At 39.7% G+C, this 25,977-nt stretch overlaps 3 protein-coding genes and 1 long non-coding RNA gene across 9 annotated transcripts; 1 reads left to right on the top strand and 3 right to left on the bottom strand.

Annotated features, from left to right (window-relative positions):
* Window positions 1–270: 270 nt before the first annotated feature.
* On the bottom strand, window positions 271–3,349 carry LOC102706761 (putative lipase YDL109C). 5 transcript variants are annotated; one of them, XM_040525472.1, is made up of 12 exons: window positions 3,184–3,349; window positions 2,667–2,808; window positions 2,474–2,541; window positions 2,336–2,389; window positions 2,179–2,249; window positions 1,796–2,068; window positions 1,382–1,545; window positions 1,252–1,307; window positions 1,046–1,098; window positions 788–956; window positions 597–694; window positions 271–503 (listed from the first exon to the last, which is right to left on the bottom strand). In XM_040525472.1, exons 1-12 carry the CDS (start codon window positions 3,299–3,301, stop codon window positions 399–401), a joined length of 1,371 nt encoding a protein of 456 aa, XP_040381406.1. In that variant the 5' UTR covers window positions 3,302–3,349; the 3' UTR covers window positions 271–398. The 5 variants fall into 5 exon arrangements, with proteins under 5 accessions (XP_040381406.1, XP_040381407.1, XP_006655800.1 ...); XM_040525473.1 differs by having other exon boundaries at window positions 1,796–2,065; XM_006655737.3 differs by lacking the exon at window positions 3,184–3,349 and adding an exon at window positions 2,893–3,131.
* A 13,282-nt stretch (window positions 3,350–16,631) lies between these two features.
* On the bottom strand, window positions 16,632–18,257 carry LOC121054698. The gene is made up of 3 exons (XR_005812027.1): window positions 18,153–18,257; window positions 17,630–18,082; window positions 16,632–17,328 (listed from the first exon to the last, which is right to left on the bottom strand). It is a non-coding gene; the product is annotated as an uncharacterized LOC121054698 (long non-coding RNA).
* A 189-nt stretch (window positions 18,258–18,446) lies between these two features.
* LOC102700809 (F-box/LRR-repeat MAX2 homolog) lies at window positions 18,447–21,288 on the bottom strand. Its single transcript, XM_006656592.3, has one exon. The coding sequence runs from the start codon at window positions 21,052–21,054 to the stop codon at window positions 18,880–18,882; it is 2,175 nt and encodes a 724-aa protein (XP_006656655.3). The 5' UTR covers window positions 21,055–21,288; the 3' UTR covers window positions 18,447–18,879.
* Window positions 21,289–21,914: 626 nt separating this feature from the next.
* LOC102700534 (probable thiol methyltransferase 2) lies at window positions 21,915–25,977 on the top strand. 2 transcript variants are annotated; one of them, XM_040525613.1, is made up of 8 exons: window positions 21,915–22,121; window positions 22,691–22,821; window positions 23,038–23,124; window positions 23,373–23,473; window positions 23,544–23,643; window positions 24,505–24,551; window positions 24,690–24,768; window positions 25,637–25,977. In XM_040525613.1, the coding sequence occupies exons 1-8, from the start codon at window positions 21,929–21,931 to the stop codon at window positions 25,688–25,690; spliced, it is 792 nt and encodes a 263-aa protein (XP_040381547.1). In that variant the 5' UTR covers window positions 21,915–21,928; the 3' UTR covers window positions 25,691–25,977. The 2 variants fall into 2 exon arrangements, with proteins under 2 accessions (XP_040381547.1, XP_040381548.1); XM_040525614.1 differs by lacking the exons at window positions 24,505–24,551; window positions 24,690–24,768; window positions 25,637–25,977 and adding an exon at window positions 23,977–24,497.

Here is a 25,977-nt window from a genome sequence, read left to right as displayed (position 1 = left end):
AGTTTAAAAAATAAAAAAATCAATGTGATTTCGCTCCAACCAAGCCAAAAACCATGTGTGCTACAGGTGTGGTTTGTGAACTGGACATTATCATTTCGTTGAGTTGGTACAGCCGTGTAGGTTGTGAACTCGTAATGCCATCTCCATCTGCATCGTCATCTCGATGATGGTACACGTCTGCAGGAACGCAACATTTCTCGCAGAATAATAAAAATATCACAAACTTTCTGTACACCTTAAGTACGTTTTTACTATCACAAACTTCCTGTACATATTTATGTCTGTGTAGAGGCAAAATCCTTGTTTAGGTTGGTTAGGAACTTTGATCACGAGTTACTGATTTTTTTTTTTTTACATATTTCCGACCATGGCTACTGTCAGCACAGGGAGTGCAAATCTTATAGGTTGGCAGGAAAATGTTTCCGTGACTCTTGCTGTTTTATGCTGTCCGCCACATGGGCGATGACTCCGGCACCGGCATTGTGAAGCCACTCATTCTTAACCTGCATTGACGCCATGAAGATGAACTGTGGTGAAACGAATAGTTGAAGACACAACATAACCATTCAAGCATAATGCAGTAGATGGCAACATACATGTATGTTGTTGTGAGCAGAGTAAGGCCATAGTGCTCTATGGAAGTTGACATCTACTTTCTTCCAACCGACTCTCTGCAAGCCATGAACCATCTCCTCTGTTACATGAAAACAGAATTGGTGTTCATGAGCGTGAGAAACAAAGCAAAGATCACTAGCACACATTTCTCTACTGCAAAGCTCCTACTCACCTTCGATCATTTGGTGGTATTCTTCAGTGTTTTCTTTGTTTGGTCTACTCTGTGCAGCTTCTTTAGCTCTGGCAGCTTGCCAAGGGAAATGTGGATAATCAGATGATACAGGTGAACAATATTCCATGTTCACAATATGCCTATAGCCATCCAGTGAACGATGCGAGGGCTGCATATGGGGGAGGAAAATCAATTACTGAAGTATGATTCACACAAGTGATGCAACTTTGTTTCTAATCAAATCCTAGTGACGAACACCTTTGTAAGATCTTTTTCTCTTCTTATTGAAGATGTTCGCCAGCCGACCATATCTGGCATAGGTTCAAGAAAACAGGAAGAGCAAAATAGAAAATGGTTTGGAGGAAATAAATATTTTTGTATGCATATGTGTTGCGCATCAGGACCATCATGCATCAGGACCATCAGGTAAAGGAAATCATGTGGTAATTAGTAAAGAAGGATACGGTCATATGAAACATTAGCATACAAAATGCGGTTCTTGAAAGCTGTTAGTGCAGATCTGAGAAATATTGAAGAAACATTATTTTCTACCACTATAACAAGTTATATTTAATGATATTTCTTATGACTTACATAAATTTTTTGTCCTCATGATCAGATGCCATCTGAAGTAGAAGAGGTGGCTTGCTAGGTTCACCATCAGTGAGAAAGAGTTGAGCACCAGTGCGCCCGACAACAAAGGGAGCCAAAGGTGCAGCAAGCTTTTCTAGAATAGGTAGCCCTTGAAGAAAAGGAAGCTGGTAATATTATAGGAGAAAAATGCATGTAATTAACACACTGTTGAAATTAGAAGTCACAACATATTCAGAAGTAATAGTTGGTTACTGGTATTCAGAAGTAATACTTTCCCTGGCTCCCCAATTAGCTATAGAACAATGAGTTTATCTTAAGTCTAAATACACAAATCAAAGTTCAATATAATACTCCAGAAAATTTTTTTTGAATGATCAAAATGTGTCACATAATTTACTAGATTTAGAGACCCACCTGATTTTTCCCTCTAACACCAAGGTGTGGGGTTGCTAAGGTAACAAAATTAATTGGTTCGAGCCCAGCAATTGCACCAAATCTTGAAGTGCATTCCAGCTTTTCAGACCCTCCAGTTCTAGGAGCCATACCAGCAGCACCTTGACTTGTATCCTTCATTTCAGTTGAATAAAGGATAGAAATGGCATATCTAGCAAACAAACCACCCAAAGAATGTGCTACGAATGAAATCTTTCTCAATCCAGCAATCTTCTGAACCACATCAAATACCTGCTTCCGTAGCGCATTTTTGTCAGTGCCTTCTTAAGCGCAACCATGCATACAGACAACAGTTTCTACAAAGACTTGAAACCTTCTGCTAGGACTAATTAGAAAGTACATACTTCATTTGCTAATCTTCTTCCAGCGACATCAATCCCTTCAAAAGTTTTGGTGTAGATGTTTGATGAACTAGCTGCAATGAAATTAGTTTACTGTAAGTTTTACGGCTAGAAACAAATTATTCTCATCTGCAAAGTGCAAATCAAGGTAGCTACAGACCACAGTAATGCAGTGGTACTCTGTAGTTTGTGCATCCTGCTTCTAAGCTCGATTCTATTAGAAAGCCAATATGAATGGGCTGATGAGAGCAAGTCTCTGAATAAACACTCCCCAAAAGGACCAACATACCGCACCTACCATAGATGAAAAAATTGTCACCTAAACGCCTCTTTAGCACTGCTTCTCCATAGGTCCAGTCACTGGGGCTGCATTAAGAAGGGAATTTATCAGAAAATCTCAAGAAAGAATGCTGCCGGGCCGCATAACTAATGTTGCGATCTTTGCTATGTATTTTTATACAGGTGCTACATTATCATGACAGGATAATCACCTTGCAATGATGCCATGGACAAGAATTAGCAGATGATCTGGTCCTCGCTTGCTTTGGGATACATCCATGGAAGAATGCGATACACGACTTCCCCTAGTGATGAAAGTTTGGTTGCAATAAAGGTATCCGGCACTGTTCAGTCCTGCACAAAATCAGGCAGTGCCCAATTTCAGTGCACTATTTCACAATCTAAGCATCTGAAAACCACAGAGATCACAAATATTACCCTAATGCTCTCATCTCATCAGGTTGATTGAATTATCGTGTACCCTCATCATGCTAGAAACAGTTCATTAGCACCTAGTTTCATGTATCCAAGAGATCGACCTTCCTCTCCACGATCAGAAAAACAAAAAAAAATGGTGCGTTTTATCCCACTTTAACGTCAATCGATCAACGAACGAAGCTATGTATCGAGCAACGAATTGTTGTGTGTCCAATCAAATTCTAGGGCAGACCCACACGTAATTCGATCAAAATCTACAAGGGATGAGCAGGGAGGGGGCAGGGGATGAACCTGACGGCCGGCCGGTGGTAGAAGTAGAGCAGGCGGTGGAGGGACGGAGGAGGCGGCGTTCGCGGCCAGTGGTATAACAGGAGCGGTGGCGGCAAGGAGCGGAAAGCGTGGACGCCATCCCGCCCCGCGCCGCAATCGAGGAGAGGAGGATGAGGCGGCGAAGGGAACGGAGCTGACGCACGGCGGCGTGGGCGAGGCGGGCGGATTTGGCGGGCACGGCGTGGCCACGTCCGGCGCCTCCTGCGGCCACCGTCGGATTCGACACGGATGGACGGTCCAGCGTGAAACGGCTCATTCTTCGCGCATGAACGGCTGAGTTCCGCCTAATCTTTTCCACTTTTGCTATTTTTTCTTTCTTCCGTGCCCAGTGCATCGGGGCCTAGAGGGAGAGAACGTGTATGAGATTTTTCACTTGCGTGTATGTCTTTAAATTATCATCCAACAACAATGATCGGATTTGATTTATGAAATTAAAATTTTTAAATATTTGATCACTAGGCGGACCAATCTTTTCGCTTTTGCTTATAATTACTACCAAAATTTTAATTCTAGACTATAAAATAAAATTTTACTTATTTAGTTGGACTAAAATTAATTGTAAATCATCCACGGATGGGCCGACCCTCGAGCATTCTAGGAAGAAACTTACATGTTCAGGTTAGCACACATTCGCAAACAGACAACAATAACACCGTACCACGCCTTACCATACTCTAGCACATATTTTCAAATAGACAACAATAACATTATACCACACCTTACCTTAGCCCAACACAATTACACAACCCAACTCCACCCACGTGCTTGCACAAGGGCATGCAAATCCATCACACCTGCTGTCTGCACCTCACGCTCTCCATACAGACCAAGGTTCCATCTCTGTTTCAACCTCCGTTCTAAAATACATGTGTTCTTACGTTGTTATGTGTAAAATAAAAATATTTTTAAAGATTTTCTTAATCACGTGAGTGGACAATTTTTAAATTTTAAATTAATTAGACTCTCTTTCTAAATATCTTATTAGCTCTATAATCATCGCAAAACTAAGTGTAACATACTTATATTTTAATATAAAATTTATTTTTTTTTTAAAAAAATCTATTTTACTAGTAGAACGGAGGAGGGAGTAGTAGTTCACCACCCACCCGCCTAATCCCCGGTTGGGTTGAGACACCCTAAACCGTTTCTGGGCAGAGGCGTGATAATCGGCGATTATCACGATTATCGCACGAAAATTGCACAAATCTAAATTTAAAAATTTAAAAGATATCGTCACAGTTTTTGCATTCATATCTCGCGGTTTCAGACAATTATCGTGATTATATGACGATCGTGGTTTGAAACAATAATAGCACGGTTTTAGACGATTATCGTGAAGATACGACGATCACGGTTTGAAGCGATAATTACGCGGTTTCGGCAAAAAACCGTGGCGATATAAGCGATAATCTCACAGTTTTAGCTAAAATATACAAAGGCCGTTAGACATTGAAATTAAAAGAGAAAATTAGGGGAAAAGACGGTGAGGCTTATGGTAAAAAAGAAAGTATACTTGAGCAGTCGCTAAGTAAAAATGAAAAAGAAAATATCATGACTTTTTCCAACAGTTCAAGAATTTAGCAATTATGAATACAAATAACAATCATAAATTCACAATCCATGGTATGAAATGAGCATGCATATTATAAATTAATATTATAACGAAGTCGTCAACCATAATATATTAATGTTCATAACAATATAACCATAACAAAAAGTTTGTCGTATAAACATAATTAAGTATACTGGCCATTTGAACGAATGGGAAAAAAAAAAGAGATTTTGGACCATTTCACTGGCAGTGCGTATAGCGGAGGGTGTTATTATTTCTAGTGAGTCACGTTGGGCCAGATGCGCGGTAAAAACTCAAATCTAAGTCGTCTTTTCTCAAAGTTATGAATGTTTTATTGAGTTTTTTAAAAATTTAAGCTCAATAAATACATATCTATCATTTTTTTCTTAATTTTTGTATCAAAATTCTTAAATTTGGACGGTTTTTCCGGAGGAAACCGTGGTGATATACTCGATTATCACGAGATAAGAGAGACCGAGCTGGGGCTCTCCGGGCCATCGCGCGTGACGCCGAGACCCGAAGCCGCCCCGCCCCCCCCATGCTGCAAAAACCCAAGCCAACCCAGCAACGCACGCACTAGCGCGCGACACCGATCGACGACGCAGCAAGCACATGAATCATGTCTCCGCGCCCCCGCCAAAGCGAAAGCGTCTCCCAAATCCTATCCATCCGCAGCAGCAGCAGCAGCGCGGGGGCTGTGCGTGTGGGGGGGGTGGGGTTGGTTGGGCCCACGACTTGTCGCCGCGCGCCCCTGACGAGACGCCGCCGTGCAAACGCTCAAAAGCAGCAGAGCAGCCGGTGGGCGGAAGGCGGATGGATCACATGGGACATCCCCATCATCATCGGCAGGGGAGGGGGGTCCGGTGTGGTGTGGGTGTGGATAAGGCGAGCAGATGCGTCCCCCGTCCATCCTGTTGCTGCCTATCTTTCTCCTCTGTATTATCCTTACCTATAATAATAACTTTCTTTGTGCTAGTATATAATAATGATATAAAGTCTTAGAAAAAGAAGAGATTTAAAGGAGAGAGAGGGCTAGGACGTACACGGACGGACACACGAGGATGGCACGCCCGCCCCATCGCTGGTGAACAACTAGGTGTGTGTGTTTGTTTGCTCCTAAACGAAAAATAATTTATGATAAAATCTTTTTATATATGTATTCTTAGCAATTTAAAAGTTAATATATAAAATAAGATCCAGGGAAAAAAACTCAAAATCACCTCTAAATTTAATTTAAGATAAAAACTTAAATTTTGGTTTTTAAGCATAAGCAAAAGGAAATAAATGCTCACTTTCATTCATGGACAGCACAGTCTCTAAACCATGCCTAGTGGGGAAGCTTGCTTTCTGGTTTATGATAGAATTGGTTTTTCAATTTCAGGGTTATGTTCATGTTCATGTGAATCGGTTTAAGGGTTGCGTTCTTCTCTAGATTTTTCTTATTTTCTTCTCAACTTTTACGCACACGCTTTTCTAACCGCTAAATGGTGTGGTTTTTCAAAGAAAATTCTATATATATAGGTTTGTCATCTTACATTAATTTTTATTTGGTAACGATTATTTTCATCATTTATACTATTAAATAATTATCATAAAAAATAAAAAATAAAATTTTAATCTTTCACCCACGAAAAAAATGCAAACTAATTCCCATAGTAATTGCAGAAGACTATATATAAAGAACATAAATGTATGATAAAGATGTGAGAACATCTTATCCTAACTACTAGTGCTATGCAATTTAGGCTATGTTCCATGCAAATTTATAAATGGCTACATGTGATTGACAAATTAAAAAGGCATATAAAGCCGACAAATACAAGAATCAACATGATTGATGTGTACTTAACCAGCATCACCTCCATGGCCTACATGTATGCAATATATATATATATATATACATACATATATATAGAGAGACCCAAATATTCCTGCCCACTCAATTCCCTAGTGACTATAGCTGCATAAACGACAGCCGATGCAATTTGACACAGTAATACTAGTGGCACCCACGGTTGCCTCGAAAGAGACCCTGGTTGTTTCCTTCTGACTTTTTTTCCTTAAAGTTTTTGTCACATCAAATATTTAGATATTAATTAGAAGTATTAAATATCGATTATTAATAAAACTCACACTATACTCTGGACTATTTCGGCAGACGAATCTATTGAGCCTAATTAGTCCATAATTAGCAAATGTGATGCTACAGTAAACATTTGCTAATCATGATTAATTAGGTTTAAAAATTTGTCTAATAAAATAGCCTTTATTTATGCAATTAAGACAAGCTATACATGTAGGGATATACCCTACCCTGTTAAGAGGCTTAATAGTCTAATCTTTTCACTTATACGTGTAAGACATAATTTAAAATTTAAAACTTAAACTAGAGTTGAAGTTTTTTTATTGTGGTTTATTTTTAGCCTTTTATACTACTAAAAATACGTATATAAAGTTTTTACCCATAGATTTTTTTTACTCGTCAATAAGTTATTTTTGCTTATGCCTAAACAAGTGGGTGGTAACCATTTTCGAAGAATCTAAAAATCCGGGGTTTTCAACTTCTAAGAATCTGAAGCCCAAGTTAATCTGATTTTGTTTTCAACTTCATATAAAGTTTATAAGTACATATTATTAGAATATGATTGAGACAGGCGTATCCAGACCACCGGGAGCATCCCAAAAATCCAATCTAAGGCACATATATATGTAAAAAATCTCCCATGAAGAGAAAAAAAGAAAATATTCTCTTAATAATATGTTATGGTGCTTTTTTATTATTTTTAAACTTGTATTGCACATTTTGTATGATATATTTATATTATTTAAATAAATTTATATAAATTGAACCACACAACAATTAGCCTGGATATTCCAAAAATCTAAATTGTCGAGAAGAGCTGAAGGTTTCGGAAAGAAACTACTATACACTAGCTAGAAGCTCCTCGAATAGAAGTGTCTCTACACTCTAAAACTGCCCTTTGGCAAAAGCAAAGGTACAAAAATAGGCTACATACATGCATGCATGCAACATCCTGTTCCTAGCTGCTGCTGCACGGTGGATCGATCGAATAAGCGTGTGACTGCGATGGCAACGCCTTGGTTGGTTCATCCACACATGCACCAATAGGCCGGCAAAGTCGCTGTTGTAGCTAGACTGAGGGCTGTTGGGAGAGTCTAGATTCTAAGAAACAGCGGCTTTGGTAGCAAGTTTTTGAGAATTTGGAAAAAAACTTCTAAACTCAGCTTCTGGATTCTTAGTTTATTTTTAGAATCTGTAACTACAGATTCTCAGAAACTGTGAACCATTTAGGACAGCTTTTGACAGAAACAGTTTTTAGAAAAAGCTATGGTTAGTAGAAGCTTCCTAACAGACCCTATTACAAGCAAGGAGATGGCACGTCGCTCTCGTGCATATATATATCTCCATGGCTTAATTACTAGGCTTTTTATATATGCTTCTTTCCACTCTTATCATGCATCCTGTGGATAACAAAGTGACCGCCATCGAAATAATGTATACAATATTTCTTTTAGAAAAATTTGTTCACAGGCGCTATTGATTGGTTTTTTCGTGAAAAAATCGAACGACATATTCGCAAACGAATAAAACTTTATATAAGTATTCTTAGCGATCTAAAAGCCAGTTAAAAAAATTTCGACGAAAAACCTTAAAATCAACTTCAAATTTAAGGTTAAAAATTTAAATTTTAGGTATTAGTACGAGCGAAAAGATAGAGGTTAGGAAATGGTGCAAAGACTAAAAGTGCCAAAGTACTACAGAGATGCATACATTATACATACAAATGTGTTGCGTGGATAACTTCTAGTTTTTTTATTAGATAATGGATTTTTTTATATTAATCCGGCCACTATATACATGAAGAATATACACAGCTAAATGATACATAAATTCTTAGATCCTAGTAAATCTCAACACCGAGGAACACAAAATAAAAACACACAAGAAAAAGAAGAATAAGCTTCAAACTTCTAAACAAAAAGCTCCAAACTTACTGGTATTGCTTTGACACATTTCTAACTCTTCACCAGCATCTTAATTCCTTCCACGTGGAGACCTTCATCGCCGGTCGAGAGAGGAAGGAAAAATGTGACGACTTTAGACCACAACGCTTACGTCCTCACCATCATCTCCGCCATTGCAAATCGATCTCAACCGCAAAGAAGACACCAAAACAAAGAAGCTCCTGACCCGTGGTGCCATCGTGGCTGCAGTTATCTGAATAGCATCTAATATTCTATGTTTAAATCTTTATAGGAGTATGAATTTCAAATTAGATTAATTGAAGGGCTAAATTCTCTGTTTGGGCTTAGGCTAAGTTTCTATATTTTAAAAATAACTACATATATCTGATTGGATATAGAGGCCGAATAAAAATTTCCTTCTCTAAAAAAATTGTGGTGCTCGAAGCTAAGCCTCTACACTATCTTCGAGAGCAAAAAAGAAGGTGAAGGGTGATTGAATAATCAATGATTGAAATTAGTGTACCGAAAGCAACATAGAGATGATGTATTGCATATGTCATCTCTAAACTAATAATTTATTTATATAGATAAAATTAGAGGTGATGTCTACTTCTATTATAAAAAATGCTCTTAATATAAAATTTATATGAAAAACCCAATAAATATATTTTTTAAGATTTTAATAGTAAATATTTAATTGAACAAATGTCAATGAGATTTCTTACTTTGCGTGCAAGGGAAAAAGCGACTGCTTTTCATAATAAGAGAAAAAGCCAAACAACATATTTCTAAATAAAAATAATTTATAAACAAAATTATTTGAAAGCCAAGAATGAAAAATAAACTACGATGAAAGTCAAGAATGAAAAATAAACTACGATGAATGAAAAATAAACTACGATAAGAAACCACAAATCTACTCTAAATATATAAGATTAATCCACTTCAAATTTTGACCCATGAACATAAAAAAAACGAAAAAACAGTAGCAGCTGTCTAAGCACAGACTCCGTTGGACTGAAAATCAGGGTTATATTTCCGTGGGTTAGGGCATCAAACTGTTAGTACCAGGGTGATATATACAGTACCGGCTAATAATCTAGAGGCCTTTTTCGCATACTTATACAGGACGAATCGATCGATCATCAGATACATATAATTGGCGATGAGCATGCATGAGAGTAGGAGCTGTGCGACAACTTGGCCCATTTAGTTTGCGAAAAGAAAATTTTTAATGTCATCCATTGTTAGTACATATGGTTTATTATAGCTATTATAGCTAATCAGCTCAAAAGATTCATCTCATGATTTCTCGTATAACTGTATAATTATTTTTTTTATTTATATTTAATGCTCTATTTAAATGTCCAGATATTTAATACAATATTTTTGGGAAAGAAATTTTGGGACCTAAACGGCGCCTTGGCTGGGTTGATTCCTTGCTGGACATGAGGATATCAACGCGATAACGTCATGGGTGGTGCTGGGACGCACTCACTCTCGATCACACGGACACATGCATGCTCACTCTAGTGTGGTATAGTACTAGACCAGTAGTAGTAAAGCGTTTACTACTACTACATTATATATCTTTATCTTTAGATATAGCTTTATATAGCTGCAATTTGCAAATTAGGAGATGCTTTGATGATCTTTTCGGTCGATGCGTTGAAAGGAACCACGGGGCAGAGTACGTATTGTAAGTCTGTAATTAACATTGTTTTTTGAGTTTTTTTTAAGATACTACCTCCATTTCATAATGTAAACTGTTTGACTTTGTTAGTGGTAACGTTTAACCATTCGTCTTATTAAAAATTTAGTATAAATATAAACAATAACAAGTCATGATTAAAGTTCTTTTGATAATAAAATAGGTCACAAACAAAATAAATAATATTTTTATAATTTTTTAAATAAGACAAATGATCAAATATTATAAGAAAAAAGTCACACATCTTGCATTATGAAACGGAGGGAGTAGTAATCAATTACTACATTAGGATGATCAAGTATACTGAGTAAATACATACTTTTTCTGTCCCGAAATAAGTTTATTTTTCGGTTTTTAGATATAATATTTGACCCTTCGTTTTATTTGATTTTTTGTGATTAATATTTTTATTATTATTAGATGATAAAAACATGAATAGTAATACTAATTTTTTAAAGTTTTTTATTATTTTTTTCAAATAAGACGGATGATCAAACGTTGGACATAGTTAGAAATTAAAAAGTAATTTTTTTTTGATGGAGATAGTAAAAAGTAAGGAACGCGGTAGAAACATTAGAATTTTTAAAGCATGCATCTCACCTCGTGATGGTTCCACATACTTGCTTGCTTGCTTGTCACCTTTTGCTTTTCTAGTATATTTCGGTGTTTACTGGTTTGCCAAAACAAGGCTACTAAACACGTACCATATGTATGCCAATATTCTCCACTAAGAGCATACTACCACACTAGTTTGTGCAATGAACAAAAGTGGAAGAATATGCGTGTGGCCACACAACGATGACATGCATAATATTGCCGCCTACCTCTTCCTAGGTATTGTCGTTTCCAGGCATCGATCTTGATAATTAAGATTATTAATTACCAGTTATTTCACTAATTAAATTTCCCATTATTTTCTCCAAGGGAATGATCAAGAACTCAATCCTTGCAATGGACATGCACGCAGAGAGCGAAGAAGTGCCAAATGAGAACGGAGCATTGCTTGGGTGGCTGGCTGCACGGGTGTGCGAGCCGTTCACACGAGTTTGATTCCTGGGATCACAGCTCGTGCATCTCATTCGAGGATTTTTCACGTGTGTATGCGTATGTTGTGGTGTGTTCGTGTGCGTTCTGAGTTATATCTCTATAAAAAAAGAAAAAAAATGCAAAATAGCTCCTCTCTATTTTTGTTTTGAGTGAAGTGCACCTAAACTTGTGTGCACGTGTCATCTAGGTCCCCGAACTCTTAAAATGTATTTTTAGGCCCCCGAACTTGTCCAGGGGTATCATATAGGTCCAAACCGGCTCCGACTCACTCCATCCGCTGACGTGGCATACCACGGTGGCGCCTACGTGTTGTTGGGGCCATGTGCGTTCCACATGTCAGTATCTCTCTCCTCCTTATTTTTTTCTCTCCATTCTCATAGGCGCCACCGTGGCATGCCACGTTAGCGGATAGAGAGGATCGGATCTCGTTTGGATCTATATGACACCCCCGGATAAGTTCGGGGACCCAAAAATGTATTTTGAGAGTTCAGGGACCTAGATAACACATACACACAAGTTTAAGAATCACGGATGCACTTCACTTATTTGTTTTCATCTGTCCGAAGGCTCCGTTCGTTTCTGCTGCTAGATAGAGTGAGCTGCGAGTCTATTCCCCGGATTTTAGTAAACGTCTTTACCTAAATGTCGAACAAACTATTTTTAATAGCTATTCCGTAATAGCTAATTAATTATACGTTAGTGATTTATTGTATTTTTCGAGCAGTATATGAGAGCTGCCTAAATACTAAATGATAGATGCTGCAGTCTGCTTGTAAGGTTTTATTTGTCAGGAATTCTATGGTACTTGATACATATACCAAATTTTTAATTTAAGATTCTCAATATATCTGTTACCAAATTTTTATGTTAAAAAATATAACGTATTGTTTTATGGCCGGTAAAAAAGAACTCTATTTTTAAGGATAAAGCTGAGATTGAGGGCAGTTGCTTCTAAGGTTATCCATCGAGATTCTGCGTGATTTTGAAGATATATCTCTACACACTCCAAGGCTCCAACAAGAATTATACATACAGACAAATCTCACCAAACTTATGTGACATAAGTATGCGGTGTGTCAGGATCATGCACATGTGACTAATTTTAATAGTACTATCAAACTCTGATCAAAGGACAGACAGTATCAATCTCTGACGTACAGACAGATTCACCTCATCCGTGACCTGATCTGCTAGCTAGTAGGCGCGCAGCAGTAGTTCCCTTTCGCTTTCAGCTCCGGTGACCACCGCCCCGGCCGAGCTCAGCATGCCGCCGGCGGCCGACGACGACGAGCCGGCCGGTGGCTGCATGTGCGCTTGCCCATGGGTCATGACCATTCACTGTGATTTACTTTTCATAGTTTCATATTATAAAACTTTTAGTTTGGTCTAAATTTATCGATCGATGAATATATATAATTTATATATATATGTTTAGATTTATTAATATCTATTTGAATCTAGGTAAGACTAAAAAGGCTTCCATAATGAAATAGAGAGAGCAAGTGATGGTGCAAAGTAATTTACAAGATGTGATATGAGATGTTATAACAATATAAACAACTACACAAACGGTATCAGACTAAACTCGATCCCCATGGATAAACAAGAACAACCAATTCTACTTACAATGCACTGTATTATTCACAAGGGCATAGCTAAAAAAATTGGTACGTCGGTCTCATCAGTACAAGAATATACTAATCTTGGTTAAATTTTAGTATCGTATTTATTATCTTAACTATGTAGTAATGGATTTCATCAGAGGTAATCGGATCAGCTGACCCTGATAGGTGTAACATAGCTTCACTCGTAGGGGTGTTAACGGAGCGGATTCGGATGGATAGTGATTAAACCATATCCTAAACCATAATTTTTAAGCGGATACGGAGCGGATGCGGATCTTTTCGGATACGGATGCGGATACGAATTACTGTGGATGTCAGAAATGGTGCGGAGTCGGCTCAGAAATGGATTATTATGACCGGATGTATGTACATACAATCACTATATTATCATTCAATATTGGATGAAAAATACTTAGGCTATTGATGGGCTTTTGATTGAGTGCTTTATGAATTAAAATACTCGGATTATCCGCCAAAATGACTATTGGATTATCCAGTAAAAATCAGATAATCTGCATCCATTGGATATTAACAATACCACATCCATATCCAAATCCGTAACTCGATATCCGTATCCAACTCCATATCCATCAGATAGTTACAAACTCCTACCACATCCTTAATTTAAGCGGATTCGGATCCGATCGGATCGGATATTATCCGATCCGTTAACATCCCTATCCGCTCATGATTGTTTTTCATTGTTTGATTCTCATTTTTTTTCTTTAGTTGTAGAACAAATTTAGCCTTTCACGTGTGCGTAAACTTCCGTTGTCCACGTCAATGTTATCACTTTCTCCGTTCCATATTATAAGACTTTATAGATTTTACTAGCTTCATCCATCCATCAATATATATTTGTCTAGATTTATTAGTATACAAATAAATCTAGGCAAGACCAGAAAGTCTTATAATACGAAACGGAGGGAGTAAATGTTTTTTAGAAAAATTCTATGAACTATTTAGCCATCGATTTATTAGCAAATGTGCAGTGCACGAGAGAGTGCGATGTGTGCAAACGAGGCCAATAACGTGACAACTTTGCAGATGACAATTCTCGGTGTACTCTTAGCAGCTAGCTTCCGACTTTTCTCAGTGGCTGCCCCACTGTTTAATTGATTACCAGATAACAGCAGAGGAGAGCTAGTTGCAGGAAGAGACGTCGGCCAAATAGGAAATGGATTGCACATAACTATTGCATGTTTGGATCATTGCTGCCATCGTTTACTATGAAAAAAAAAGTTTATTCCCTCCATTTCAATTTATAAGACTTTGTGGTCTTACCTAGATCTATTTATATGCTAATAAATCTAGACACATATTCAAGACATATACATAGAGATATAGATAAATTTAGGCAAATCTAGAAAATCTTATAACCTGAAACGGAGGTAGTATTAAACTTATGTGAGGGGTATCCTCATCTTTTCACTTCACTTATAAGTTAACATTTAAATTTTTAACCTTAACTTATATTTGAATTGAAGTTGATTTCGGTACCTTTTATCGTAATATATTTTTCACCCTTGGTTTCTAGATTGCCAAGAAAACACACATATGTATATAAGTTTTATTCATATTTTTTTCAAATATACCGTTTGATTTTTTTTCTATGAAAAAAAGCCGAACGATCACCCCATGTATTTAAAATCTTTGACACGCCTTGACAATTTCAAGAGAACTCTTATAGTAGATGTTTTTTAAGTTATTAACGTGGGATATCTAGTTTACTACCATGTACTATATATTATTAGAATTCAATATATTGCATTGCACCTTTTGCTTATGCTTATGAGCCATAATTTAAATTTTCAACCATAAATTCGGAGTTGATTTTAAGATTTATTTATATAGTTTATTTTCTAGCATCGGCTTTTAAGTCGGCATGAACACATATATAAAATTTTATTAGTGTATTATTTTCCGTTTGTAAATATATCGTTTGTATTTTTTCTTTTAAAAAAACCAAATGATGATTGATTTTTTCCTTTAAAAGATGGTTGAATTTCCAGTGGCATTTTGGTAAATTGTCTCAAATTTTCATGGGTGAATATACAATTAAGCACGAGTAGTTTGTAGAGTTTAACTATTCCGCCCCACGGATTAATTAAGCTACTGGCGCACGCTGCAAATCACAAGCTGATGCTTCCAAATCTCCCGTTAAACAAGACGTGTCACGTGTGACCTTGCTGCAGAGTGATTCAAACTCTTCATGATTAAAGGCGTGTACTTAATTAATTACCTACACGTGGCCTTACATGCCACTGTGTTGTCCACATTAGTTAGTGGTCTCTGCCCACGTCGTTTACGTATTTTGCACGATTTACTCCTTCGCATAAACAATTTTTGCAACTAAGGGCTTCTTCTGAACATAAAAAGTTTACAGGTTTGAAAACTTGATGCTGTATAAATATCAATTCATACTTTCATAGGGGGCATTTAATTTTTTGTCACTCTTACGAATGTTTATAACAGATTTGTCATTGGGCCCACACGTCATAGACCGATAAGGATACACATGTCATAGACAGCTAGTGGTAAATTTGTTTTGACCACCCGTAAGAGTGGCAAAAAGGTTAAATTTTCCAAAATTACAGTACTTTGCTTTTTTACCCTCATTTTTTTTCTTATGTTTATAAACCAAAATTTAAATTTTAAATATTAAATTTGGAGTTCATTTTAGACTTTTTTTTACCAAAATTTATTTTCCAGCCCTGGCTTTTATATTGCTAAAAGTACGCACATAATTTTTATTAATAAATTATTTTTTATTTATAAATATACCGTTTTACTTTTTTTCATAAAACACACGTACAATTATTCTCTTTGTTTATTTACGGTGACTTCGTTAGTATAAAAAATGTCAGCGTAATTTATCGAAGCTGTATTGAGTATACCATTATATACCTGAGGGGTTGTTTTTTTTTCCGGGACTTTTTTTGGCACTGTCACGTCGAATGTTTAGACACTAATTAGAAGTATTAAATATAGATTATTAATAAAACTCAACTCATACTCTGCACTATTTTATGAGACGATTCTATTGAGCCTAATTAGTTGATGATCATCAAATATGATTCTACCGTGAATATTTGCTAATCATGGTTTAATTAGGCTTAAAAAATTTGTCAAATGAAATAGCTTTTATTTATACAATTAATTTTGTTACCAGACTATATTTAATACTTCTAATTAACGTCCGAACCTCCGATGTGATAAGCGAGTTAAGAAAAAGTTGTTCGATCCAAATAGCCACCGAGTCTGAGTGTATGTGTTTATACTGTGGTTTCGTTTCGTGAAAAATAAATGCAGCAAATGTTTGTAAAAGGATCGATAGTGAAAACCACTCCTCACGCACGCTGTTTTGCTAGCACCGCTGGGCGCTGGCGCCGTCAGCATCTACGAGGCAGAAAGCTACAGGTGTATTATATATTATCACAAGGTCATAAAAAACAAAGTATTCCAATACACATCTTTTTTTTTTCCTTTGAATTTTTCTCTGCTGATCAAATGGAGGGTTTGAATGACTATATCTTCGTCAGTGCATGACGACATGATCGATGTGCTCCATTTGTTTAACAAATTACATGACCTCACATTAGTAGGATCACATCAACCCTACCACCATGGTGAAAAATGCCAAAATACTACACATTTGGGTGAAAACAAAAGCACAGCCATCACACACCGGATGATTTTCTTCCACACACCTGGAAGACAAAGCTTTCACTTTTACGTTTACTTTGCAGCTGGTGCATGAATGCATAGATGGATAGCTGCATATGCTGACTTTACCTGATGATGTCTCTGTACTGACTCCTCTATTAGTTTATACAAGACGATAAGCCAGTAGCCTCACTCCGCCGGCTATATCCTTTGCAGAAGCTGCATAGTCTGAAACCCACTTATCCTTCAAGCATCTGATGAGTTATCTGACCTCAGAATCATCTCAATTCTATCGGAAGGAAGGCACTTGCAGAATATTACGAGCCGATCAGATGAATGGAAATCCACGGCAGCCACAAAAATATCTGCTTTAATTCTGATGAAGGGAAACCAGAAAAAGGAACAGCCGGAAAGGGAGGTGCAACCACAAGACTGCAACTGACTGCCTGCTCATATGATGACATCTCTCTTGTTATCAGCTTTGCTTTCACGACATTCTGCAATTTAGACAGGTAATAAGAAGCGATCAGCAAATTAAATATCAAAAATTTACGAGGACATTACGACAACAGGTAATAATGAGTGAGTTGTGAAGATGCAACACTAGGATAAAATGGCAACAAGCAAACTCTGAATTTCTAATTCCTAGCAGCCAAATGTTCAGAACTAACTAAAACTATATATGACTCTCTGTGCAAATAAGCGTGTGTACGTGCTTGTGTGACGTGGTTGATTAACAATCATGTGAGCAATAAGTATCAACGTGGCAAAAGAGGAAAGGAGAAGCTTCTGCTCTACCTAATCTTCTCCTTCTAGACGCCAGCTTTAAATTCAGTAGTAGTACTTAGCATTTCTTTTGTGAGGCCTCCAGCTGCTTAATCAAAAAGAACTAATGCCATTGCTGATGGATTAGGACAAGAGCTCTCTCACTCAAGGAGGAGCCCTTTTTCCAGGCCACCAAGAATCGTCTGGATTTGCTTTGACAAAAACCAATGATCTCGCATTATCTTAACTTGCTAATGGAAGGCATGCAGAGGAATTGGATAAACCGGCTTCTAGTGCGAAAATCTTTTTGTCATGTTCTGATGCTGATCTTGTTCGGCACGTCTTTCTTGTCATGCTACAGTTTGAGGATGAGAGGAAGCAAAGCCAGGACTCCTTTGGGGATCACTGCAGAGAACAAATCAGCAAATGGTGGTAGTCCGTTCTGATGGAACTGCTTCGTTGTCCCTTGGAAAGCAGCTTTCAAGCCTGCATAAAAAAGAGAACACCTTTCAACAATCTATCAGATTAAATCCTTACTGCTGTGTATTCATGTAACCTTGTTGTAGCCGGTGTTGCAACTCAACATGTCTGATAATGACAGGCAAAACCACCTTGCACATCTGCACATGCCATGCCATTTGTCACCAAACCTGTACATGGAATGGAGAAGGAAAGGGACAGTAGTAAACTCAAAGAGCGCATGTACATGATTTTAGCTTAATAATGCTGTTATGTACACATCAAAATGGCTAAGTTTCCTATTGCAGCAGTACTGAACTCCGTCGCCCATCCATAGAAAACAGTGATCAATATTAGATCAGACCACCTTCACCCATGATGAATACAACGCTTATGAAACAATGTCATAAGAAAAGCGATTGACCTTTATCTTTTGTTTACAGAGATCAGTGTTACAAATCACTAGAACATGCCAAATTGCCATTTACTCTTGCCGGTGTTCACAACTCAGATCAGCTTAGAAACAAAATCATTTCTTCTTGGAAAAATTTCCAAGAAACCTAATTTATAATCTTAACCAACTCTCTTATTACATTAAAAAAAAAGAAAAAGTGCAACCGAAGAAGGTCACCGTTACTTGCCGACAGATACAAACCACTGTCTACTACTCTCCTCAATGGCACTGCAGCAATACCCACGACTCCACCCATAATCATAAGCAACTCACCGGTAATTCAATGCCACTGCACATCGGAGCAATGGCTCCATCCAAATAAATCTCTGTATTCAGCTTCAAACCATTCTGTGCCTGTAACACCACATAACTAATCAGCAATTTGCCGGCTGTTCAGCTGCACCTCAAATCTAAGCCAAGATTCAGCCCGCATCTCCGTGAACATCAGATCGTTCTCTGGGGCAGGATAGTAGTCCTCCCGTAATTGCATGTCCCTCAAGTTTGGAATTGAAAGGAAGAAGGTCATGAAGTGCTCATGTGTGGTGCCATGAATGAAAAGCTTCCTGAGTCCAGTACAGCGTTGGATCAATCCCACGGCTGGCAATGTCAGGCTCCGGTGGTGCACATCCTTGTCTTGGGGCGGCCAGTAGTCCAATTCATACAAAGTTTGCAATGACTCAATCCCGTGTAAATAGAATCGTTCCCATAGTGAAAGATCCATCTGCCCAGTTGGTGCAGTAAGAGCATAACCCACAGCTTCACTAAGGTCCAATTTCATCTTGGCTAATACTGGGAAGCCTGCAAGGTCACTTAAGCCAAAAATTGTTCGTGGAGCAGGGCGTGGGCATGTCCGGCAATCACCCTCTACCTTAATTGAGATCTCCTCAAGCACGGGGCAGCTATCAAGACCAGCAGAAATGAGTGGGGAAAGAAGCTGGCCAGCAGAGAACCAGAGAGAGAGTGACCTGAGCATCTCCCAGCTGCCAAGATCATCAAATTCCATGTACCTACATTTCTTGGATGCAGACTCATATACTTCACCAAGCTCATCATCCTCGGGATCACATTCAGTGGTGCCATTTGCAACATTGCAGGATTGTTCAGCGGGGTTCCAGACACAGTTGATCTCAAGACTTTCAATGCGATCACGGATCGGACTTAGAGCAGCGAGACACTCTGCGGTGTGCAGAAGCCTGCAGTGCAAAACACTAACTTCCTTGAGAGAAGACCGAAGCGCTGCTGCTAGCCTCCTGATCCCAGCTGAAGTGACAAGATCACAGCCATGGATGCCAAACATAGAAAGCCTTCCACAGCCACGACCAATTGCCGCAAGGCTGGCATCAGTTAGATCTTGGCAATTCTTCACGCAAAGTGACTCCAGCCCACCGCAGACTGCAACACCATCAAGATGCAACCAAGAGGCCTTACACAGCCCCTGGAAGGACCCCAGCGTCAAGAATTTGATCTTTGGGCACCTGCGGGCAAGCGCCTCCATCGCGGGCGCTGCCTCCAGCACATTGTGCTGGAGATCCATCGTGAAATCCTCCAGCGCGGGGAGCGCCGCAAAGAAGGCGACTAGCCCTGCAACTGTAATGGCCGCCTCCTCCCGCTCTACACTGGCGGCGGCCTCGAACGGCTCGTTGAGCCGCAAGACCGTCAGCCGGGGGCAGCTGGTGGCTAGGGAGAGCAAGGCGTCGTCGCCGACGCAATCGCTGAACCGGGGGTTGAACAAACAGGGCGCGACGAGCTTCCGCAGGTTGGGGCAGGAGGCCGCGATGGCCCCGAGCTGGGAGGATTTGAACCCGTCGGTGGCGGCGGCGAGGCCGAGGTCGAGGTGGGTGAGAGCCGCGGTGGCAGTCGGGTGCGTGGTGAGCGCCACCTCGATGTCCTCCGTCCAGCAGTAGAACTCCGACAGGTCGAGCTCCCGGAGCGCGGCGTAGGTCCGCAGCAGCGGCTCGAGATCCGCGCCGTGGGGGAGACTCGGCGGGCGCTGGTGCCATCGCACGAGCTTGACTCCGCGGAGGGATCCCTGCCACCTCGGCGGGAGGTTGGCGAGCGTGGTGGGGTCGCGGCAGTAGATGGCGAGCGAGGACACCGCCGGGAAGCAGCCCTCGAGGCGGGCGGCGATGAAGGCGTTCTGCTCGGATATCACCTCGGTGTGGTGGAACTGCTGCACCGCGGCGGACGACGACGACGCCCCCGCCCCCGCCCCGGCGGGCACCGAGGAGAGGAACGGGTGCCCCCACGGCGAGACGCGCGACAGGTCGAGCCGCTCCAGCGCCGGGAAGCAGAACCCCGGCCCGAGGAACAGAAACCCCGGCGACCTCGGGTCCCCCCTCAGCGCCAGCTCCCCCCTAGTCGCCCTCTCCGCCGCCCTCATCCTCCCGCACGCCATCGCCGCCCTGTGCCTCGACCTCACGTCCGTCACGAAGCTCATGATGTGCAGCAGCAGCGGCTCCGGCAGGTCCAGTATCATCGCCGCCGACCCCCCTACCACCTCCTCCTCCTCCTCCTCCCCCCCCTCCACGGCTTCCTCCTCCGCCATGCCCCACGCCCCCACCTCTCTCTCTCTCTCTCTCTCCGCTTCGCTTGGGAGAAGAAGGATTTGGGGTGAAGCGAGTGGGGACGAGAAGCTGCACTGCACAGCGAAGTGATATACTCGACAGCTCTCCCTATTTTTTTTCTTATTTTATTTATCCTCTTATCCCCTTCGGATTAGGGGTGGTTTGCCGGTGAAATGAAAATTTTTACACTATCGAATGACGAGTTTTTAACCCAAATGAAAAAACGATTTTCACGGATGGTATGTGAGACGAATCTTTTAACCCTAATTAATCTATTATTAGCACATATGAATTACTGTAACACTTATAGGTAATCACGTACTTCCTCTATGAATTAATATAGGACGTCCAAAGTCATACAAATAAAATAGGAGGAAGTACTAATTAGACTTAAAAGATTCGTCTTCGTAACGGTTCAAGAGGAGGAAGTACTAATTAGATTCAAAAGATTCGTCTTTATAACTGTGCAATTAGTTTTTCATTCTATCTATATTTAATACTCCCTCCATATTTTTATGTATGACACAGTTGATTTTAGAATCATGTTTGACTATTCGTCTTATTCAAAATTTATATCCAAAATATACAAAATTATTATGCATAATTAAAGTTTCTATAATAATAAATCATATTATAACAAAATAATTAATAATTATATACTTTTTTGAATAAGACGAATGGTCAAACGTAAATGGCGTATATAAAAAAATATAGAGGGAGTATTCTATTTAGGTGTTAAAAATTCGATGTGATGTTTTTGGTAAAATTTTGGAAACTAAAAAAAAAAAGCCCCTTAAACCATTTCGTTTCGGCTTTTTTGTAATTACACCCCTCACTTTTTTTTTCTGTCGTTGGATGCACGCGGCGCTGTCTCGCGTCGCCCGCGTCGGCGTCGGCTTCGGCTTCGGAGTCGTCGCGCGGGCGCCGCCGATGAGTTCGTCGGCGTCGGCGGCGGCGGCGGGGAGGGGCAGGGGCGGGGCCAGGGACCCGAGCGAGAACCCCGCGGTGGGGCGGCTGCGGGAGCTCGTCCAGCGCGGCGACGAGGCAGGTGACGGTGGATTTGGGATCCCTCCGCCCTGCGTCTCTCTCTCTCTCTCTCTGGTGGTTGTTGGTTTCTCGGTTTGGGTCATGCTTCGCATGTGCGGGGGGTGGTGGGGTGGGTGCGCGCGATCGGTGGAGTGGATTGGATCGTTGGATTGAGGGGGGAGGCGCGAGTAGTTGGGAATTTGCGCGGCGTTGCTTGGTTGGAAGCAGTGTGGCGTGGCCTAGCGGTTGGCGTTGACGACGAGGAAAATGGGCAGCAATTCTTCCGGTGATTCCTTCGCTCCTCTTTGCTGAAACAGCACTGGTGAAACTGAAACAGTGGTTGTGTGAAATCATGTAGGAGCACTTGAGAAAATAGTAGGAGCACAGTTTTGGGGAGAAAAAAAAAATCTGCAGTTGCAGCTCACTGTTGCATGAAATCATGTTGTGTGGTCTTGCTAGAGAGGGAAGGATGAGACTCAGTTCGTAGGGTAGACTGAATCTCTGTTCTTCCCTGTGCGTGCTTGTATCTTTTATCATGTGGGTACAGCACCCTGACTTGGAACTGATTGTTGTTCAATGCTGTTGAATCAGATGGCTGGGAGAAGTCCTGGGAGGCTGGAGTAACCCCGTGGGATTTGGGGAAGCCAACACCTATCATCGAACATCTCGTTAAATCAGGAACTCTCCCAAAAGGAAGAGCGTTGGTTCCAGGATGCGGCACGGTATGATAACTGATGGTGTTATCCTTGTTCATATACTCATGTTTGCCTTTCTTTGCCATGTATGATAATTGATACTGCTATCCTTGCTCTTGTCCCTTCCTAATAAATTCATTGACCATGCCCATTACTAGAACAATTTATGAGGGTCCTGCTCAGTTGTTCCCTTTCAGTACCAGTAAGTCGAACTTTTCTAATGGAGTTGCTTCTGTGTGACAGGGATATGATGTGGTTGCTCTGGCAAGCCCTGAGCGATTTGTTGTTGGCTTAGATGTTTCTAGTACGGCTGTGGAGAAGGCTAAGCAGGTAAGCTGTAGCTGAGTCAGAGCTGGATATCACTTAAGAGAAGCTATATTGACTTAATTAAGCTTGCAACCTAGGATTTGGAAGATAGTACTTCACATACAAAAATTCCTAGTTTCCAACCATCAAAGCTGGGATACAGCTTTTCACCTATACCTTTTCTATACAAATGATAATATGATTTTAAGTTAGAACCATTGCTGTAAAAATTTTATAGAAGTATCTAATCCTTTTATCCATTGGTATACCAGTGGTCATCCGCTTTGCCAAATGCAGACTATTTTACTTTTCTGGCTGACGATTTCTTCGAGTGGAAACCAAGTGAACGATTTGATCTTATTTTCGATTATACGTATGTGCTAATTTATTCTGTTGTTTGTTATTCTGGTGGCACCTTGAATGACCTTTATTAATATATACAGGTTCTTTTGTGCGCTCCATCCGAGCTTGAGGTTGGCTTGGGCAGAAACAGTTAGTCGCCTTCTAAAACCTGATGGAGAGCTCATCACCCTTATATATTTGGTGAGCACAGAATCTATTTGCTCTTTTGTTTACTTTTCCACTTAGGATGTCATGGTACTAAAACATACCATATTGTACTTTACAAACTAAACTCTCGTTTCAACCACATAAGCAACTTTCTCGTAAGTTTTTCTTAGCCCTTTGATGTTCTAAGTAATTAAGTGTCCTAACCCAGAAGGTTTGCATTCATAGCCTTTCCTTTGGAAGACATAGCCTCGTAGGTACTCACTATTTCTGAATAAAGCTAATAGAATTTAGGTAATCTTAACTATACAAGTACTGTCATGGATCTATCTTACAAGGAGCCACCAATGGTGGTTCTCTTTCTCTCAGATTGACAACAGTGCTGTGGATCAACATGGTAAGTTATTTTCTACTCCGTGGCTGCTATTGTGATACAATATACATAAAAGGGTAATAGAGAAATTTATTAAATTGTTTCTCTTCTTATCTTGGTGTAAATCAGTGAGATATTGCTCTAGTTATCCTAATCCAAGGGTTTTCAACAAGAAGTCAAACTCTCGCTGATTTTTTATTTGTAAATCTTGCATCTACAGATATTAGGACCTTTTAATATAATCTGAAAAGTAGGAATTGATTTCAGCAATTAGCTGAAGATATTTATGCATACTCCAGTGATATTAGAAACAGAGCTGCTATAGTGACAACATTCCAATATATTTTGCTTCATCCCTATTGAGGCAGTTCTATAACACAACAAATACAACTAATTTCAGGTTGTTGCTCTAATATACACCATCTATCGGGTGTATGTAGAAGTAGTTAGGACTTAGGAGGCAGCAATTTACTTTGGATTTCACAATACTGTTTTGTTCACCGTAAAGAGAATTTGGTTTACAGATCAGTGACCAAGAAGGAGGACCACCATTCAATAATACAGTCTCCGAGTAAGTATATTTGTTCCCTCGTCCTCAGGGCAGAGGCTATAGCTGAGAACCTTCTGTTTTTCTCTTTGTTTGTGATGCACCTTTGTGTTGTGCATACATCTTACCAGTATTCTCGTGTTGTCCTTTCTGCAAACACAGCTACCAGAAGGTACTGGAACCGTTGGGTTTCAAGGCTGTTCTCATGGAAGACAATGAACTAGCTATCAAACCACGCAAGGTACATTGTGGTTTTATTGAGTTGCTTTATAAGACTCTCCCCGTCCTCAGGATTCATTGGCATGTGTTGTCCAAAGCACAACATTGTCCATACATGAATGATTACTCAGACCATCCTTTCGCTTCTACTAATGCTTATAATCTAAAATTTAGAGTTGATTTTAGGGGGTTTTATCGTAGTTTATTTTTTCAGTCTTGGCTTTTAGATCGATAAGAACACGTATATAAAAGTTCTATTCAAAATTTGTTTTTTGTTTATAAATATGCCATTTGGTTTTCTCCCTGAAAAAACCAAACAATCACCTCCTCAATTATTTGTAATCTTAGGTTGTGAGCTTTCATGCCTTCAATCTCAAGCCTCTTTTGGAACACAAGATCCGTTCCCCGTTCCTGTTGAAATCGAACTAAATCATGTGAAAATTTCTGTAAAATTCCTGCATTCCAAAAGGGAACTAGCCACCTAAGTGATGAAATTGTGATTATTTGTGTTCATTTCTTTAGGGGTGTTTGTTTCTAGGGACTTATTTTTAGTCCCTAACTCACATCGGGATGTTTGGACACTAATTTGAAGTATTGAACATACACTAATAAAAAAACTAATTTTATATATAAGAGCTAATCCGCGAGATGAATTTTTTAAGCCTAGTTAATTCATAATTAGCAAATATTTACTGTAGCATTACATAGACTAATCATGTATTAATTAGGCTCATTAAATTCGTCTCGCGAATTAGTCTAAGATTATGGATGTGTTTTATTAATAGTCTATGTTTAATACTTCAAATTAGCGTCCAAACATTCGATATGACATGGGGCTAAAAAGTTTAGCTCCATCTAAACAACCCCTTAATTTCTGACATCCTTTTTAGGGCCAAGAGAAACTCGGAAGGTGGAAGAGATTCGAACACCGATCACCTCTATAAGAAGTGTGGCACAGCGCCAGCGCCCGTGTTTGTCATAGCTTTCAGGCTTTGTTGGGCTTTGGTTTCGTTATTGATATTCAATTCTTAATGTTCAATCCTAGAACATGTATGATTTTTCTGTGCTTCTAGCACAAGACTTAAATAAATGTGATAAACTTGAGATGCTGTCTACTTGTCATTGTCAGGCAGCCAGTCCAAGTTTTGAACCTCAAGAGATACCGGCATCTAAAGATCACATAAAATGGAGACAGTATTCATGATGGCTGAAAGAAGTTACAAACATTAAG

The sequence above is a fragment of the Oryza brachyantha genome, chromosome 6, assembly GCF_000231095.2.
Source record: "Oryza brachyantha chromosome 6, ObraRS2, whole genome shotgun sequence".
Lineage (NCBI taxonomy): Eukaryota > Viridiplantae > Streptophyta > Magnoliopsida > Poales > Poaceae > Oryza > Oryza brachyantha.
The sequence above is the reverse complement of the archived record's forward strand: the minus strand, read 5'-3'. Positions and strand labels throughout refer to the sequence as shown.

Excerpts from the sequence above, each read along its gene's own strand:
- LOC102700534 (XM_040525613.1), top strand. The coding sequence starts at position 21,929 with ATGCACGCGGCGCTGTCTCGCGTCGCCCGCGTCGGCGTCGGCTTCGGC. Across the intron at positions 22,822-23,037 it reads TGGTTCCAGGATGCGGCACG|GGATATGATGTGGTTGCTCT; the intron begins GTATGATAACTG and ends TCTGTGTGACAG. Across the intron at positions 24,552-24,689 it reads TTCAATAATACAGTCTCCGA|CTACCAGAAGGTACTGGAAC; the intron begins GTAAGTATATTT and ends CTGCAAACACAG.
- LOC102700809 (XM_006656592.3), bottom strand. The coding sequence starts at position 21,054 with ATGGCGGAGGAGGAAGCCGTGGAGGGGGGGGAGGAGGAGGAGGAGGAG.
- LOC102706761 (XM_040525472.1), bottom strand. The coding sequence starts at position 3,301 with ATGGCGTCCACGCTTTCCGCTCCTTGCCGCCACCGCTCCTGTTATACC. Across the intron at positions 2,250-2,335 it reads AGTACCACTGCATTACTGTG|CTAGTTCATCAAACATCTAC; the intron begins GTCTGTAGCTAC and ends ATTTCATTGCAG. Across the intron at positions 2,069-2,178 it reads GAAGAAGATTAGCAAATGAA|CAGGTATTTGATGTGGTTCA; the intron begins GTATGTACTTTC and ends GCGCTACGGAAG.